Genomic DNA, 18,489 nt, shown 5'->3' with positions numbered 1-18,489 from the left:
ATGAAGCCGGCTGCTTTGGAAAAGCTGTTTACTGCTGAAGCGACAGTATTATGTTTGTAGAATGGGGGCTAATCTGTAACAAAATCTACCTCTAATTGTGATTGGTATGGAAAGCTAAATAAGCTTCCTGCAGGCAGGGTATTGGGGGTTTTCAAAATGGATGCAATCTGAGCACAATGAAGCAAACAAGTGGACATCCCTAGACATCAATTAATACAATTGTAAGATAAATTGATGTTCAGTAGTTTGGGGTCCAAGGGCTGAGTGGGTCCATGTGATCAACCAATGTCTAAATGGCAAAGAAACACATAAATTATCGATGAGGGTTCATCAGTTAGGGTAATTCCCGTTTCCATGTTCCACACACCACTGAATGTTGCTTATTATACAGATAGGAGGCAGAATAGATTCAGGAAACATATCTGTGGCTCATGCAGTCTGCATAACAAGTCAGTTTTAATGTACCTTGAGCATACTTGAAGGGGGTTGAAGCATTTGCGCTCCTTTGGTAGTCAGGCTTTGTGGAATAATCATGCTGAGGTGAGGACAGTTTCTTAGAAAAATAGGCCAAGGTGTGGGGTGAGTCAACTAACTAGACGCATTGTCCACATATTAATTTACTGAATAAACCAGTGATTTCAATAGAGATGGAAATCAGAATACTTTTTCATCAAAAGCTGTGGCAATGAGTGTGCCTCATATGTAATGAGGCTATGGAGGTAAATAAGAAATGTAATATCAGGAAGCAATATGAAACAAAGCAGGCATCATAAAACAAGATATTACAATAAAAATTCAGTGGCGGAGAGGGCAGAGAAACTGAACCAGCCTGAAGTTACCCTGGTCTTTTAAAGTGGGCTGGCAATAAGATCACTGAGCAGACTTCAAGCACCATTAAACTTCACTTCTTAATACACCAACAGGCTAATAACTGTGATAATTGTGAACATTATGCACAGCAAAGCCCTTTACCACCACTAGTTTCAGCATATTATCGAAGATGCAGAGGAATGATATCCTGATGTCTTGTCATGGATGTTTGTTGCTGTTGCTGTTGAGTTTTCGAGAGGAAGATGGTGACTGTATGTATGCCATCTACAGAGTGGAGAGTTTTCACTCAGACTGCAGTTTCTGACTGAAAAAATACACCCTGTGAACCTCCTCAGTTATATGATCACAAAACACTTGAATACAATGAACAGCAGCCTACATGGAAAAGATTCTGTGGTGAACCAGCTCTATACACACATCAAGGCCTTTGCAGCCAAGCTCCAATTGTGCAAGAGACATCTTGCAGACTGAGTGAAGCATGAGATAGTGGACAGTTTTTCATGAGAGAACCTTGGTAGGCAAGTGTGGAAAGATGTGACTATTGCATCTCCTTCTGAGGAATTTATCCAGTGCTTCCAGGATTTTGCTGTGATTGTTACAAATACCTGGAACCACACTCATCCCCGCACTACCACGCCTATCTCTTCTTGCTGACTAAGTACACATCTGAAAATTATTCTCCTCATTACTGCCCCTCTATTTACGCTCCCCTCCCTCGCACTCACTTGCCAACCCCACGTTGCATACTGAACATTCCAGATGCATGTTTGTCTTCAAGTCCTGCCTGACCCCTGGATGCCTTCTGGACTCTGTCCTGTTTTATCGACCTCGGACCAACCTGATTATGAGTACCTGCCTGACTCCTCTAACCTGTCCTGTTTTGTCAGTAAAACCTCTTGCATTTGGATCCTATCACTCGTGTGTGTGTGTGTGTGTGTGTGTGTGTGTGTGTGTGTGTGTGTGTGTGTGTGTGTGTGCAATTGTAACAGTGATTGAGAAGTATATGTTTTTTTTTCTCATGTCCTTGTACAGTTTACAGATGACGCACTGCATCAACTACAGAATAAACTGATTGAAATGCAGTGCAATTATGAAATTTGTAGTCAACATCAACAGGTCTTTCTTCAGAATTTAACTCCTGGATGAAGAGAGATCCCCAGAGACACAAGCACAAGAAAATATTTAGCCTATTTTGGTCCACATACATTTTTGAACATTACCTTCACTGTTAGAACCACTTGAGCTCCAGGCTGATTGTCTCAAATATGACATTCTGTGTGCCACAACTACAGTTGTGAAAGCCAGCATAACCATGCATAATGCAGCTGGAGCTCCACCCCTCCGATTAGTTTTTAGAAGGATGTTTGCCTTTGTGTAAGATGGAGCATCTTCTTTGAAGTTTGAAAACAAGACTACTTATATCATATATCTTTAAATGTATGAGGCTATTTTATGAATTTTGTGGTTATGTGACTTATGTGATATGAAAACATAAGAAAACAAAGGCTTGCTTTGTTACTCAGGTCCAGGGGAATGGCACTGCATAGGAACTTAATAATAATTCCTACATAGAAATTGAATAATTGAATAATTGAATAATGTATATGTCAATATATGTATATGTCAAGAACTCAATGGGGCTGTGTAAGACAACCCTAGATGCCAACTACAAGACCGAGTCACCATCAACTGCAGGATTTAACAAGGAGATACCCTGTCCCTACTGCTGTTCTGCATACGCCTGAACCCCCTCAGTGAGATCATCTCCCAGCGTGTCTACGGATACCGGCTATGGAATGGAGTAACCATCAGCCACTTCCTGTACATAGATGACATCAAGCTGTATGCCAGAAGTGAATGAGACATCGACTCACTAATCCATCTCACCAGGATCAATGACATCGGAATGCCATTCAGACTGGACAAGTGTGGTCGCATGGTTACGAGGAGATGGGTTGGTGGCTAGATACAGTGATAGATGTGGAAATCCAGAGCGATAGCAACATCAGAAAAAAAGGAACACAAGAAGCTCAAACACATGGGCTAATGAAAAGATGTTGGGGATGAAGGTAACTGGTTCCCATGGTAATTGAAGAACTAGGGTCTGTAACCCCCATTACTGGCTCCAACAGATACTAGTAATATCATGTGAGATCTCGGTCCAGAAGAGTGCAGTCCTGGCAACAGCTAAGATGAAAGAGAGAGAGAGTTACCATTTAATATGTAATTTGTGTCAGGCTAGGTGCAACAGAATCATATATACATAGAGTAAAGTTCAGGTCCCAACAGTATTTTAATGGTTTTCACAGGTTTGGCCTTACAAAGAGCTGACAGGATAAAAATATGTTGAGGTGCACTTCTCAGTGTGGCCCTGCAAGTTTGTGTTTAAAAAGAAAAACATACTATATAATTCATGCAGCAGGTTTATTGCTAGATTGTGGCCTACAACAGAGCAGCCTCTAAACTGGCTCAGTTTTAGTGATGTAACTAATGATGGCTACAATTCATTAAAAAAAAGAAAAACTAAAATATTTTTGCATTTACTTTAAATCCCTTGATGTTACTTTGGTGGCACTTATACAAAATATAAATAATGCATTTCACCTACAGGAGAGGAGACTCACATGCAAATAAGCCTTCCTTATTAGTAGCTTACTGATTTGTTCATAAATTATAAGTTTATAAGTATAATTTATGAACAAATCAGTAAGCTACTAATAAGTAAGCTACTAATAAAATAAATATTTTATTATTACTATCATAGTTGTTATTGTCAATGTTGTAATAAAACTAATTTGGGGAAAATATCAGATAAAAATATCAGACAACAGTGTTCTTTGTTCATTAGTACAAAACCAAGACTTTAATTATAATACATTAATCTTATCCTAGAATGAAGCTTGAACATGACACTAATGAAACATGTGTTAAATAAAGTGTTTTTTAAAACAACAACAACAAACAAAAAACATAGGTACTCAGTCAGGAATAGTTGTAAACAGTGGGCAATTTTTCTTCTTTATGCAAGACTTGGGAGATAAGCCAATTGGAAATGCCATGCCTGCATTAAAATAAATAATGAATATATGAAACAATAATACTATTAAAATACCTACTTAACACCATTGTAATAAAACTTTATCATATTTATATAAACAGAAGCGTCAAGTTCAGCTGTGCTATAGTTTCACAGATTGATTTCAGCAATGTGTTTCTGGTTTGTTTGTAGCAGCATAAGTAAGCATTTTCAGTGCTGGATTGATTGTAGATTACATTTTCTAAAGCACCATTTTTCCTGTATCATTAAATGTGTCCCCAAAGTGGCCAGGGGCATAGTCATTCTTCCTCAAAAGCTAATGTTGCCACCTAATGTTCAGGCACGGAAACTTAATGATACAACGCTACCCCGGCATTTACCCATGTTTCATAAAATCTTTAAATTGTGCTGTGCAGTTTAAAGGAAAATTACTCAATTCACATCCTTGACAATATATTTCACATCTAGCACAAGACTGGCCATCTCTACGGCCATATTCAAAGCACTGAGCTTGGCAGTAAATGAGTCCAGCAGTTTTGGCTGATGGTCAAATTTGTTGATGGCTGCCGGGAAGAAGGAGTGGGACCCCGTGTTTAGCAAGGCTTTCTCCAGACCTGGCCTGTTCTTTGACAGACCACAACTACAAGTCTCGGAGTCCGTGTCCACTGCTGTAACCCAGCAATGACCGTGAGTAAGGTCTATGAGGCATTGCTGGCCATTGCCTTCTAGAGACAGAGCCACGGACTGCAGAGAGCAGCAGAATGCCTCTGTTCCAAGGCGAAACTCTGAAGGAGAACAATTTATAGCTTGAGCTGCTTCAGTGGCCTTTGATTCACTCTATGAGGAATAAATTAGATAAAATATATGTGATTTATGGTGTCCTGGCAAACCAGCTCAACTATTAACACAGCATTTATGTGAACATATATGTTATTTAGGTAATAAATTTTAGACATGAACAAATGCTCACCATATCTCTAATGTAGGCAGACAGCAGTGTCTCTGTGCAGCCTCCTCCTAATAAGGCATATGGCTCTTTAAGGGTCAGTCTCAAAACATGCTCTGCCCTCCGACATGCCTCCTTTAACACCACAAAAGAAGGAATGATGGCATCCGGAGAAAGTCTAAATAGTGCTGTCAAACTTCATACTACCTTTTTACTTTGATAGAACTGATAATATTGGCATGCCAATTAACCTTCAACTCAGCTATCATCGTTTCATTCCTGTGGCAGAGCACCATGGTGCTCACAGCTGGGTCCTTGAAAGGAAGGAGTTGGAGCAGCTCCTTAGGTCCATGGCGGTGGAGACTGAGTCCTCCAACCCGTCCATACACATGGGCTGAGACCGGAGAATAAGGAGACGCTACAATCAGAGCACCTGAAACAAAAACAAGGGGTGAAAAAGTGTGGCTCTCCTTATTAGGTTCGCAGTATTAAAATATTGTTTAGCATTTCCTTTACTTTTTCTGTTATCATTGATTGAGGTTTCCATTATTAACCTCTATAATAAACACATTTGCAATATTTACAAACAATATTTGATGCAGCAACATTTTGGGTTAATATATACAGGTTTTTTATTCATAAGCAAAAGAAAGGCAAAAATAAATGAAATTAACAAGAAATATAATAAACATGTCTTAAAATCACGTTTACAATCAAGGTAGGAGAGTCTTTCTTTTTACTGGTATATGAAGGTTCCTTCTTAGCACTAATTCACACACAACTGAGATATTACAGAGTACCGACATGGGTTACCGACACAAGCATTATGACACATTTAAATCACAGGCCACAGATGTATAATTTTTATGTGGCCTAGTGTTAAATGTCTAGTTAGTTAGCAGCTAATAACATTAACGTACACAAAGTTAGGATGAATTTCTTGCTCATGGATCACTGTATACTTTAAAATCTCATATGCAAAATTATTTTAAAAAATGTTTTGTTGTTTTTATGACAAAATCTGGTTCTTCAAGTACATTTAAAAGATGTTTCAAAATAGGATTGCCTTCAATGACAATCACTGAGAAACACCTAGGCTGCAAATGAAACATGGTGTTTACGTACACTACTTTGTGTAGTCTACTTGACATGACTATGAAACTGGTTTTGGTTTGATTAATTTCAAAGACAATACAAATACCAATAAATCAAACATGTATAAAAATATATATACCAAATATCAAACAATAAAAATAGAAATGAAAAAAATGACAAAAATGAATTTAACCTGTGATTTGGGCAACTGGCTCCATGAGAGAAACTCCAAGCCTCTCGATTACCACCAGCCCATGTTCTTCCAAGTAGTGTTGGAGGACTGGATGAATCACTTTCTGACATGCAAACAAGCCCACACCATCCCTAACCACCTGCTTTCCAAGTTTCAGAAGCTGATCCAAAAGCGCCCCCTCTGGATTTACTCCTGTGTGGATCTCTAATGCCATGTCCCCAATTTCAGAAAGATCACCTGACAGAGATGTGCTAAATAACACAATTTTATAGGGAGCAGGACCCAGCTTCTTTAGGTCTGTGAAGTGTAGCTCATGCACTTCAACTAACAGTCCTGGGAACACTGTAGAGTTGCTGACTGGCTGACCTTCCAAGAGTATGGTTACTGTCCTGCCAAAACAAGTTCTGCTTGATGAATCACAAGGAACACTGTGAAGGAAAGCTTGTACAGTCAGAGAAGTAATGTATTGAGCCTCACAAGGGGTTAGCATACAAGCTTGTTTGCTAGTAATCACACTGTAGGCTAAAGTCAAAAGTGAATTAATGCTGCTGAAATCCACCTTAACCTTACAACCACAACCATCTGAACTGAGGTACCTATTACATTCTTTTAATAAGTACTTATACATTTGGCTTCCTATACCAGCTGCAAGGCCCAGTCTATTGGCATTTTCAATGAGGGCAATACTAAAGATACCTGCGAACAAACCACAGTCGCTGAATCGCGTTGTATGGTTAACAATAGATGTTGCTATCAGTTTAACCAGTGGCTCAGAGAAGGTAATTGCTTTGAGAAGTACCGATGATGTAGAAGTAGTCAGAACGCTTCCACCGACGTTGTTGTGAATTTGCTTCAATCTGCCAAATGGGCCATAGCAAGACGAAAGTATATGCCGCAGTAACGTTAACCTTTGCCATACCTCTGCATGAGCAAGTGGTTCATCCGTGCACAGAGACGGATTTTTCTTGCATACACGAGACATGCTTTCACAAAGCTAACTAACTAGTAGCTAGTACTATTAGCTAGTACTTGCATAGAAAGCCACTATAATGCATGAACCAGGTTACTGTCAAATAATTCGCAGTTACTCAAAGCAGGAATGGAATTAACTAAACGTGTTGTAGCCTAGATAGAGCCAGCTAGCTAGTTATGATAATCCGAATGACAGCAAAGCAACTAACCGTTATCTATCTCAGAAATACCTTCTGGTAGGCGATCTATCATTCGGCGTAATTTTAACTAATGATCTAATCAAATAATTCCAAACATACATTAACAAAAAACGAAAAAAAATTAACAAAGTGCTCGACTTGAGAGTAAACACAGGTAAACAGGTGCTGTTCAAAAGGGCCTCGAAGTAGAGTCCTGCACATATAACAGTATATGTGGGCTTCTACAAACAAATTGAAGCCCACGAATAACGCCTAAAACCAAACAGCAAATATTTAGTAATAACGCTTTTCATTATGTTTTATTCCTCTGTTCTAGCCTGTGTAAAAATAAATTACTTCAATCATCAGGCAAAAATAATAGCTCTCTATTTCTTTCAGATTTTTATGGCAATCGATGAGCTTCGGGGTCCTTGAGGGCACGTGACATTTTTCAGGAACGCGGTAAATACGTTTTCCCCCCCTTCTCCTGCGATGCTACACGGCGAATGAACAACATCGTGGGAGTTCGTAGTAACTCGGTTCAGTGTGTTTTAGTGCTTAAAGTAAATAATTACGCAAGTTTTCTAAATGTCATTCTTTCTGCCTTAGCTTAGTAGGTAGCCAGCCAGCCAGCCAGCCAGCCAGCCAGCCAGCCACTAGTCTTAACTAATGTTAGCTAGGCGACAGATAGCGGTTAGCTAACCTAGCTAAGCTATCTAGGTTAACTAACCTGTGTTTTCATACTGTTCAGCTAGCTAGACTGGCCCAGCGTTTGACGTTGGAAGTAATTATTCATCTGTGCTTCATGTCTTGCCAAAGCTTATTAATAAGAAATACTAAATTAGTTTATAATAATTTAATTATAAAATACAAACTATACCAGTTTTTGAATTTTCAGGTGATTGTCCGTTCAGAATGCAGCCCTCTAAGTTTGTGGTGAAGGTATGTGAAAATGTATCTATTTTGCGGACAGATTTTTTTTAAAGCCTAGCTAATATTTTCTGTCTGAGGGTTCTTGCCCTCTTTTCCATGCTTAGACAGATTTATATTTGCCCTTCAGTTTGTTGAAGCATTTGTTGTATTGAGTAAGTGTCATTTTAATACTAAGATATACTTCTTGCATTGTAGAAAATAAATAGTTGCCATAGAAATGTCCAGTTAAATCTGAAAAAGCTGTTGGTGTGCAGTTTGTCAAACAGCCCTGACATTTAAAATATCAGTTGAAAACCCATTTAAAATGCTTCTTCATTCTTTTGCCACTAGAGGTAGGCATTGTCCCATCAACTGGACATACCCTTACATCAAACTTATTTTTAACCAGTTTACAGAGCTTTTCAGGATTTATCTATAGAATCTTAATTGCAAGTTACACATTTTACCTCAGTAGTCTCCAGCATAAATCATGTTTACCTTGTATTGTGTTGTACTTGTTTAAGATGTAATCTCTACATATGTATATTTTAGGTGATTAATTCTTATTGCTTCCTTTTAAATTATTTCCCAGACTGGGTTCTGGATTTGGTTTTAGCTAATCATGGCTGTTTCAGCCAAGTCTCTCATCTTCCTGGGCAGTATGACAGTCTGTCCCCACAGTCAGATTAATGAATGTCAGACCTAATGTGTATCAGATGTTTGTATTAAGTTTTGGGAAAGCCCCAGTCACTTTTTTTTGTTGACGTTTCGCCTATTGAAGGATTTGACCCAAGGTTCTGGACATTAGTGTGGATCACTCACATTCATGCTTAAAGTTCAGGGTTTCCCAAACGCCTACATTTTTCTCTCTCTCTCTCTCTCTCTCTGTCTCTTGCTCTCCCTCTTTCATTATATCTCTCATGCACTTCCTGTCTCTCTCTTCTTTCCTCACCCTTCCCTCATGCATGCTCCCTTTTTTCCCCACTCCACCTCACTCTCATACACACACATTTTCATACACACTTACATTCCTGTGTGCCTCTTTTCATAGTGGGAGAACCACACTTGCTTACTACAACTGTGTCTTCCCAGTCTGAACATAATGATACTGTTGTGTTCTTTCTTTCCCAGGGAAAGAAACGATCATGTCCAATACTGAACCACAGAGAAATGCAGTACAGTGGAGGAAACAAATGGCATTAACTAACCCAGTTTCAGCTTTGTGCTTTCATTAAACAAATAGTATTCATGTACACACCCCAGTGAGTTTATGAGCTGGATACTTTATCTCCCTGGACAGTTTTCCTTTAGTAGTACATCATGCTTTCTACATTGTGAGGTATAGGCAGTCTGTAACCCTCTATTTTCTTGCTGTGAACAACTTTTCTCATCCCTGGTCAACGAGGCAAACTCTTGCTTATATGGCTTCTTGGGTTTTGTTCTAGCATGAGTATGATGTTGTTGGTGTATTTCAGCTGAAGGCAGCACATTCTGTGAACAAATGTTTTTCCGAGGGCACATTTCTCAACTTGCTCCCCGTAACGCTTTTATCATGGAATACTCTCCAACCTTTTTATATTAATCTTACTGTATGTATACCAGAAGCATGGACACTTAAGTGCGGTTGGCATGACGAGTGTGTAATTTCTGGTTTATGTACTTTGTCAATTCCTGTGAAACACATGGACCATTAAATAGGATCAGGAATCCTTTTTCTATTTCTGAGTAAAGGTATTGTAATCTCTGAAATGCAGAAGAACAATATGGATAGTGCTGCTTGATGTAAATATAATAAATTGTTCCATAGGATACAAAGTTAATTCAGTTTCTATGGAGGCTTTACAGCAAATGAAGCCTTGGTCTTAGTCTCTTTGGTTGTACTGAATTATATTTAATATGTAATACAAAACCACATTTATATTTCTGAAAAAAGTTAAACATAATATTTTTTAAATTAATTAATGAGTTACAAAGGAAAGGCTTGAAGCTTTATTGTGGAGTTTAGGTCCCAAGTGTACCTAGAAATAGCAGTACTAGCATCACACTCTTGATGAAAGTCAGTGGTAATCTTCTGGCTTGTGACTGTTCACTGAGTGCTACTAGGTGATTATTCTTGTTTGTTCTTGCTTTTGGAATTCATTCTTTATGCTCTTGCCCTAAACCAATTTATTCCCCTTAGTATACTGAAAGAATAGAGCCCTGCTTATAAAGCAATTAATATATAGAGGAGCTCCAGCTGGGTCTTAATGTTGTTTTTAATCTTAGGTGTCTCTTGTTTCTAAAATTAGTGTTGATCCTCTTTCCCCCAGTAAGATAGAACGAAGACTCTAAAGTCTTTAACTGGAAACACCCAGTGATCTAAAGGTTGCTGGCTGATGAGCAACTCTCATATTGAGAGATAGAATGAAAGAAAGAGTAGTGGTTTATTTTGAGTGACTGCATCCCTTCCTCTCATGTTCATTCTTTGTTGCTTTCACTGTCAACATATGCAGCTGGTTAGTGTTAGCCTAGGTGCTAGGCACAAAAGCTAAGGGGTAGAAGGAGATCTGGTGGGGGTCTAGTTGTCATAGGCGTTGATAGTGGTGGCTAAACAGTAGGGAGGTGGGGTTTCAGGGTGGGCTCAGTGCTGCTTGGCAGGGCTTTGGCCTACTGCCCACTGTTTTGAACCTTAGGATGAGAGCAGAGTCAGGAACAGTATGAAATGTAGCGAGGGAGAGAGATCATAGCAAATGGTGCAAAGTGGAGTTGAGTGGCCATGAGGGATAAGGAAAGTTGCTGTACCATTTATGTACTCTGTGATTAGCGACAGAAAATAAGAATGCAGAAATGGCCCAGGCAATGGATTTTTATTGTATATCTATGTGTCTGTGTATATAGGCTAAATTTCTTATACATATTATTGTATTTACAGTGTTACAGCATCTTTGTTATATTTTTAGACATTCACACCGATTGGATATGGATATACTTATTAAATGAGCCAAATATAATAATTCCAAGGTGAAGAAACAAATGTCTATAGAAAGGAACAATAATAGTTGGCATTATGACTGGTGTACATATGTACATACATACATATATATATATATATATATATATATATATATATATATATATATATATATATACACACACATATATGTGTATATATATATATACACACATATATGTGTGTGCGCGTGCATGTGTACGTGTGTGTGTACACGTATTTACGTGTTTGTGTATGTACGTACGTGTGTAGGTATGTATGTGCGTGCGTGCGTGCGTGTGTGTGTGTAGATGAGTGTACTTGGGTCCCACTGGTTTCTGCCAGTTCTGAGCTGATGGCACTGTTGGACAACTTCAGATTTTGAAGGGAAATAAGCTTGATGTGTTTTTCATCTGCTGCATTAAGGTTCCTTGGCCAAACACAGCGTCTACCATCCTCAACGTTGCCTGTTTCTTTGTGCTTCGAAAGATCTTGAACAGAACATCTTGAAACCCCAATCTGCTTTCTAATCTTTGTCTGGGAGAGCCCTTGCTGATACAGTATAATTAATTACCTTGTGTCTTGTTCCTGTGCTCAGTTTTGCCATGGTGTATGACCTGTGACATTAAATTGTCTTCCACAACCTCACCTTGGTAGCAGAGTTTGGCTGCTCCTCACCCAGTTGTGGTGAGCTGTGTAAGCCTCTTACACAGATGTTTGTTTCATTTAATCACTGTGTTTCAACCTACATGTGAAATTGATGATCATTAGCACCTGTTTGGTATAATTGGTTGATCTTATACCTGACTGTAATCTTGCAAAATCCCTGACTTTTTGCAAGTGTATCTATAAGAATTGATTCTGATTTGAAGGCAAAGGGTAGTAACACCAAATATTGATTTGATTTAGATTTTTCTTTTGTTTGATCACTTTGCATTTTGTAAATTGATACAAAAAATAATTGTTTATTTTATGTTTGAAAGGATTCTTAGTTTACAGCATTTTTTCACACCTGCCTAAAACGTTTGCACAGTACTGTATATATGTGTGTATGTGTGTGTGTATGTATGTATGTATAATAAATAAATAAATAAATAAATAAATATATATATATATATATATATATATATATATATATATATAATATCTCATGACATTCTAAACTTTAGTACAATTTTGAATATATATGTTATTACTGGTATGTGTTGGAGCCATTCTCCCAGTTTCGGAGTTACAGATCCTAGTGCTCCAATTACCATGGGAACCACAGTTGCATTCATCCCCCACATCTTTTCTATCTTCTCCTTTAGCCCTTGGTATTTTTCATGCTTTTCTGTGTATATTTCCTGGTGTTGCTTTCACTTGGGATTGCTACATCTGTCACTACAGCCTTCTTCTGCTTTTTGTCCACCACTATTATGTGTTTTTTTTTTTTTTTTTCCTTTTTTTTTGCCATTACCATCTTGTCTGTTTGTATCTGGAAGTCCCACAGGATCTTAGCACAGTCATTTTCCACCACCTTTGGGGGTATATCCAACTTAGACCTTGGAACCTCCAGCCCCTACTCAGCACAGATGTTTCTGTTCTGTATGCCAGCCACTTGGTTATTGCATTTTATATATGCCCTGCCTGTATCTTGCATCCTACTGTTATATGTTGGATCTGGATTGTATCAGGGGCATCTTTGCACAGCTTGCAACCGGGGTCCTGCCTGGTGTGGTAGATCTCAGCCTCTACTGATCTCGTGTTTAGTGTTTGTTCCTGTGCTGCTGTGATTAATGCTTCTGTGCTGTTTTTCAATCCAGCCTTTAAAATCCTACCAATGGCTGGTACTATATCAGCCACTTCCACGATCTGCTGGCAGTATATACTGTGCAGGGGTATTTCCTATCATGATGATCCTTTTTCCACCTCATTTCCATCCTCAGTGTTCCAACACCTGCAAATGGCAACTGCTATGACAACATTTAGATTGATAGATGTACAAAACAAGTTATGGAAAGGGTGAGTCGGTCCGAGGGGAGATATTCTCGCCCCCATACCCTGAACCAACTATGCACCAAGATCGAGACTGAAAGCCATGGCTACTCTGGATAGACTACTAAGCTGTAGCAGGAGGTTTCTTCACTACCAAGACCAAGTGAATTTCCTGAAAGTCTGCTGAAAGATATGAATGCAGCCCTAAATCGCTACTGTGACCATCACTGAAACAAACAAGCTGATATACACCACAGCAACAGTAATACTTGAGATGCTTGGCAGCAAGATGAACACCATCAGAAAAGAGCAGAATCCTCCATTCAGAAGGATGTTGTAGGCCAAGATGGAGAAGTCAGAGAAGAGAAAAGAGAGAATTCAGTCAGCTATCAGAAATGGAGAAAGGCACCTGAAGGTATCTGAGAAGTACAACAAGCTGTCTGTACCTGTGGCCTCGGAGACTGCCAAGCAAAGATTAATAGCTGTGGCTGCCCACCTGAAGAGATGCACACGAGAAGTAGAAGCCAGGAGAATAATCAGGGTGTTTATACTCTCTGTAGCAGGGCAAAGTGTACTCATTGGCAGGGCAGGGCAACAACATAAGTACAGATCTGCCAAAGCTGTAGACTGCACAATAGTGGAATGTGGTTAGAGAACCTGAGAGTTGACCACAGCAATTTCCCTGAACAGAATCCAATAAGATTCACACTAGCAGCCATTCAAAAAAGGGTCTCAAACTGAACAGGCCCTGGCATGGTCCATGGTCCTGAAGTTGAAGCACAGATGATCCAGCTGCTAATAGATGGAATCCACCCTGAGTCTTTAACTGAAGGCCGGACAGTCCTGATCCTGAAGGCCCCTCAGAAAGGGGCAATTCTATCCAACTACTGATAACCTGCTTCTGTACAACATGTAAGCTCCTCAGGTCAGCAGGTTTAGTATTGAGCTTGGTGCATGGATGCATTGGGCCTTTGTTCCCAAGTTCAGGGTGTGGGGATGATGATGTCTCCCCGCTGACCTGTCGTCTTGGCTCCCTCTTGCCGGAGCATGTGTTCTACCTCATCAATCTCAGTTAGCAGCTACATTTGAGGAATCCATAAACTTAATGAAGAAAGAGATTTTAATATTATGATTAAATACACACAGAATTCTGACCCAACCTAGTTTTTAAATTCCTGGGTTTAATCTACTAACTAAATTCTTGTTTTTAGTATGAGTCATGAATTGAAAAATATCAGAAGTCCTTCTATGGCAGAATTGCATCTCAGTGTGTAAATGAATCTTGGCTTCTTTCCCACTTGAAAGCTCAAACTAACAAACATTCCTGTGATGTCTACCAAATATGTTATGCTAGCATATCACTGACCTCCTTTTTTATAATTTTTAAAAATATTACCTCTTATAGGTTTTAATAACAAGGTACATTTCAGTTCATGAAATGGTACTTCAAACTATTTTGCATTCTTTTAATGGATTAAATTGGTGAACATTAAAACTAACGTTCTCTTATTCCAAACTGACATGTTAACTTTTAATCAGGCTGTAGCTCCTGAGCTTTGCTGTTGTCCCAAAGCCGAGTGAGTTTGGAAAAGTAGATTGCCTTTTTCCAACATTCGGGAACTGGGAACATTCCTGTCTCAAGCTGTAGAGGCACATTACATATTTCAGAAAGTGAGAAGGGAAAAGAAAAATGAAGAACAAACTAGCTTGCAACACATGCAAGCACAGGGCAGCCAGAACTGGAGACAAAGAAGCAACATGGGCCTTTGCAGTCATTAATACCCTCACAACTTATGACCTATGGATCATCTGGGCTGCGTTCTCATGTCATAGTCACCATGGAAAGCAGTCTTTTGGATTTACTGCTGTATAAAGAGTCAAGTAGAGAGTCATTTGTGGAATTTAATGTCACACATGAACACATTTAAGGAATAGATATGTTTACTTGCTCCAGTTTAACCTCCCAAATATTAATTCTTTAAAATTTATGGTAACACCTGCGTGAATATAGGCTGATTGTTTACACTTGTTAGGGTTCTTGTTTACAGAGCAAATATCTAATTCATTGATAGACCTTAAATCATTTAGAAGGACTACATATCTGTTTTTGTTTTTTTTTTTTTAAGTTCCTTGTTGGGGGGGGGGGGAGGATCTTTAGTTTTCCAAGACTTGCTCATGTTTAAATACAAAGCAGCAATTACAGCAAAATATGCTTTCATGTGAAAAACAAAGCTATTTGGCAGTTTATTTGGCCATAACCGCCTGTCAGTGCTAATACTGTGCTGTAATCCCATTTGACTGGAGATGAATTTGGAGGTTGGGAGCCAACTGAGAATGTTGGAGTCACTTTATTTTCTCAATCACTAGAGGCTCTTCCAGCAAAGGGTAATATAAATCATTGCTTATGGGCAAAGATAGAGTGACACAGAAGAATCTTAGAGCCAGTGAAAAACTAAGTGCTGTCAATAAGTGTGTCTGAACAATAGGCCTTACCCTACACACCCTTCTAATTCACTTCTTCACATCATCTTACCACAGCTGACATTTGAAGAAGCCCAGACCTAATACCATGCATTATCTACACTTGTACTCAGAGCTGTGTATACAGCTATATGTATTGATGTAGTGCTATATATTGCCTTGATTTTACACTTTGTCTTCATTGTGTTTTTTCTAATGTGTGTAATCCTGTCAGCCATAGTCCTTGTCCTGACCTGCCAGTTGCACTCTGATTCAGGAGGCATATAATATGGATGGAGTGACTTGACGGTAGTGGGGTGGGGGGGGGGATCATAGTTCATTTGTTTGTTCCCCTTTGGCACCACAAAAATATCCGCTGTGGTAACCTAAAGGAGATCTTAAACTTCACTGAAGTTAATGGAAAAACTTATTTTATATGTATTTAAACGCAACACCACTTATAACTACTCTGTGCCAGTATACAAATGGTTACTGGTAAAACACTTGGTTTCATCTTCTCTCAAAATGAAATGATGGGTAGTATATGATTTGCGATGCATTTGTAAGGCTTCTTGGATGTGGCTTGATCGCTTTGTCTGGAACTCGCATATCAGTAGCCTTAGCTAATTATACAAAAAAACAACAATTAGTAATTGCTGTTATTACACTTAAAATATGTAAAAGTGTACTTCTAATGTGCAATGCATGTGTTTTGCCTATATTTGGCATCAGGAACATCCCTGTTCTATGTCTTGCAGTAGCCTGCCAACATAGAGGAGAGACACTTTCCTTGGTACTGCTTTTCCATAGTATAATGACATCAGTAAACTGGAACAAAAAAAACTATGAAATTTTGAAAATGCATTTGGATTTGACATGCAAAAATACATTATAAACAGGTATTTTTTGCCAGAAGCAAAATGACTCTTGACCAGTGAGTTGTGATGCATTCTTATTACTCTTCTCTGAAAATGTAAATGTTTCTTTTTTGGCAATGACCTTTTTCATGTTCTAGTCATATAAGAACAAACTTGTGTTATTTGCCATATCTGCAAGACCAAAAACGAAGATCACACTTTTGTATGACTACTTAATTTGCTAAATATAACTGGAATTTTGTATTCTGTTAAGACTTTTGGCTACAAATACTGCAGGTGGGTACCCCAATTATGTAAAGCTCCATGTTTGCATTTTCAATATGTTTTTAACAGTAATGTGATGCAGTACTAGTGTTTATATTGTACCATAATATTTACATTGCCTGGTGAAATTAATTTCGCATTGCTTAAAGAAAGCTTTGATTTGTCATCTAGCCCTGCCATTTTGTGTTGGTACAGACCTGCTGAGAAAGCTTAGTGTTAGTTAATGGATTGTTGGATCATTACAGTGCCTTTTGTGGGTGGTCCGGTGCAGCACAGTGAGACCCACAGTTGCGCTCATGTGTAAAACATAATCAGGCCAGCACAAAAAAATGGAGATGTAACGGCCACTTAAGCGGCCATGGCAGCTCAGGCTTTTGCGCTCTCGTGTGACTTATTGTGCCTGACATGGTTGCACGGTGCCACTGCAGTTCTGCTCTTCAGACAAGGAGTATTCTTGTATAATTTTTGCCCCCACTGTGTTTACATGAGTTAACCACTAACAACAAAGCTTTAAGTAGTGTTTTTCTATGAGTCCCTAATCCTGTTTCACTTCTATGTGGGGATTTTTAATTTTTTTTCTTCCTGGTTCTGTGCACAGCAGTGGGTACATTTATATGCACACGCTTAAGGTATGTTTGGAGATTCTTATTGCAGAGATTAAAAGGAGGACCTAGATTAAATAGACTAAAAAGAATTATTCACCATGGTCACTTCAGTTTAGTCCCCCACATGCACAACGACTAGGCTTTATGTATGTGTGTGAAGCCAGAGGCTAGGTCCTCTATAGTCGTGGCCAAATGTTTTGAGACTAGCACAAACTTTTGGTTTTCACAAAGTTTGCTGCTTCAGTTTTTATGGTCGCAATTTGCATTAACTCTGGATTGTGAAGCGTGATCAGATGGATTGCAATTAATTGCAACGTCATTCCTTGCCATGAAAATGAACTTAATCACAAAAATTACTGCATTCCAGCCACTGCATTTCAATACTGCCACAAAATGGCCTGCTAATATAATTTCAGTGATCTTCTCATTGGCTCAGGAGAACGTTTTAATGAGGACAAGGCAGCTGATGTCATGCTGATTAGAAGAACAGACTTTCTGCTTTAAAAGGGTAGTGGTGCTTGAAGTTTTCTTCTGTTAACTATGGTTACCTCTAAGGAAACATGTGCAGTTATCCTTGCATTGCCTCAAAAGGGCTTCACAGGCAAGGACGTTGCGGCTTGTAAGATAGCACCTAAATTGACCATTTATCGAATCAAGAGCATCAAGGAGAGAGGTTCAGTTGCAGTGAAGAAGGCTTCAGGGTGCCCAAGAGAGGATCAGGACCGTCTCCTGAAGAGGATGCAGCTACGAGATCAGGTCACCATCAGTGCAGAGCTTGCTCAGGAATGGCAGAAGGCAGGTGGGAGTGCAAAAGCTTTTGGAAGATGGCTTGGTGTCAAGAAGGGCAGCAAAGAAGCCACTTCTCTCCAACAAAAACATCAAGGACAGACTGACATTCTGTAGGCAGTATAGGGATTGGACTGCAGAAGACTGGGGTAAAGTTATTTTCTCTGATGAACCCCCTTCAGACTGTTTGGGACAGCTGGACAAATAATCATTTGAAGAAGAAAAGTTAAGCACTACCATGAGTCCTGTGTCATGCCAACAGTTAGGAATCCTGAGACCATTCATGTGTAGGGTTGCTTCTCATCCAAGGGAGTGGGTTTGCTCAATTTTGCCTAAGAACACTGCAAAGAATAAGGAATGGTGTCAAAACTTCCTCCAAGACCAAC

The 18,489-nt window shown here is 39.1% G+C and overlaps 2 protein-coding genes across 3 annotated transcripts in view; one reads left to right on the top strand and one right to left on the bottom strand.

Annotated features, from left to right (window-relative positions):
- Positions 1-1,241: 1,241 nt before the first annotated feature.
- Positions 1,242-7,600, bottom strand: mkks (MKKS centrosomal shuttling protein). Of its 2 annotated transcripts, none has more exons than XM_081714440.1 (4): positions 6,103-7,600; positions 5,066-5,247; positions 4,839-4,949; positions 1,242-3,018 (listed from the first exon to the last, which is right to left on the bottom strand). In XM_081714440.1, the coding sequence occupies exons 1-4, from the start codon at positions 7,082-7,084 to the stop codon at positions 2,929-2,931; spliced, it is 1,365 nt and encodes a 454-aa protein (XP_081570566.1). In that variant the 5' UTR covers positions 7,085-7,600; the 3' UTR covers positions 1,242-2,928. The 2 variants fall into 2 exon arrangements, with proteins under 2 accessions (XP_081570566.1, XP_026870036.3); XM_027014235.3 differs by lacking the exon at positions 1,242-3,018 and adding an exon at positions 3,665-4,705 and having other exon boundaries at positions 6,103-7,593.
- A 119-nt stretch (positions 7,601-7,719) lies between these two features.
- Positions 7,720-18,489, top strand: part of slx4ip (SLX4 interacting protein) — a 38,517-nt gene continuing 27,747 nt past the window's right edge. Inside the window, exons 1-2 of the mRNA XM_027014236.3 lie at positions 7,720-7,816; positions 8,152-8,195. Coding sequence (XP_026870037.2) covers positions 8,169-8,195 — 27 coding nt within the window. The 5' untranslated portion in view covers positions 7,720-7,816; positions 8,152-8,168. The remainder of the gene's footprint in view (positions 7,817-8,151; positions 8,196-18,489) is intronic.

Source organism: Electrophorus electricus, chromosome 5 (genome assembly GCF_041902795.1).
Source record: "Electrophorus electricus isolate QZ-2024a chromosome 5, ASM4190279v1, whole genome shotgun sequence".
Classification (NCBI taxonomy): Eukaryota; Metazoa; Chordata; class Actinopteri; order Gymnotiformes; family Gymnotidae; genus Electrophorus; species Electrophorus electricus.
Note: the sequence above shows the minus strand (reverse complement) of the source record. Positions and strands in the feature narration are given on the sequence as shown.

What these genes read in the sequence shown, in the direction of transcription:
- mkks (XM_027014235.3), bottom strand. Translation starts at nt 7,084, where the DNA reads ATGTCTCGTGTATGCAAGAAAAATCCGTCTCTGTGCACGGATGAACCA. An exon ending in GCCAGTTGCCCAAATCACAG is followed by an intron (nt 5,248 to 6,102) that starts GTTAAATTCATT and finishes TTTTTGTTTCAG; the next exon opens with GTGCTCTGATTGTAGCGTCT. An exon ending in CTGCCTACATTAGAGATATG is followed by an intron (nt 4,706 to 4,838) that starts GTGAGCATTTGT and finishes TATTCCTCATAG; the next exon opens with AGTGAATCAAAGGCCACTGA.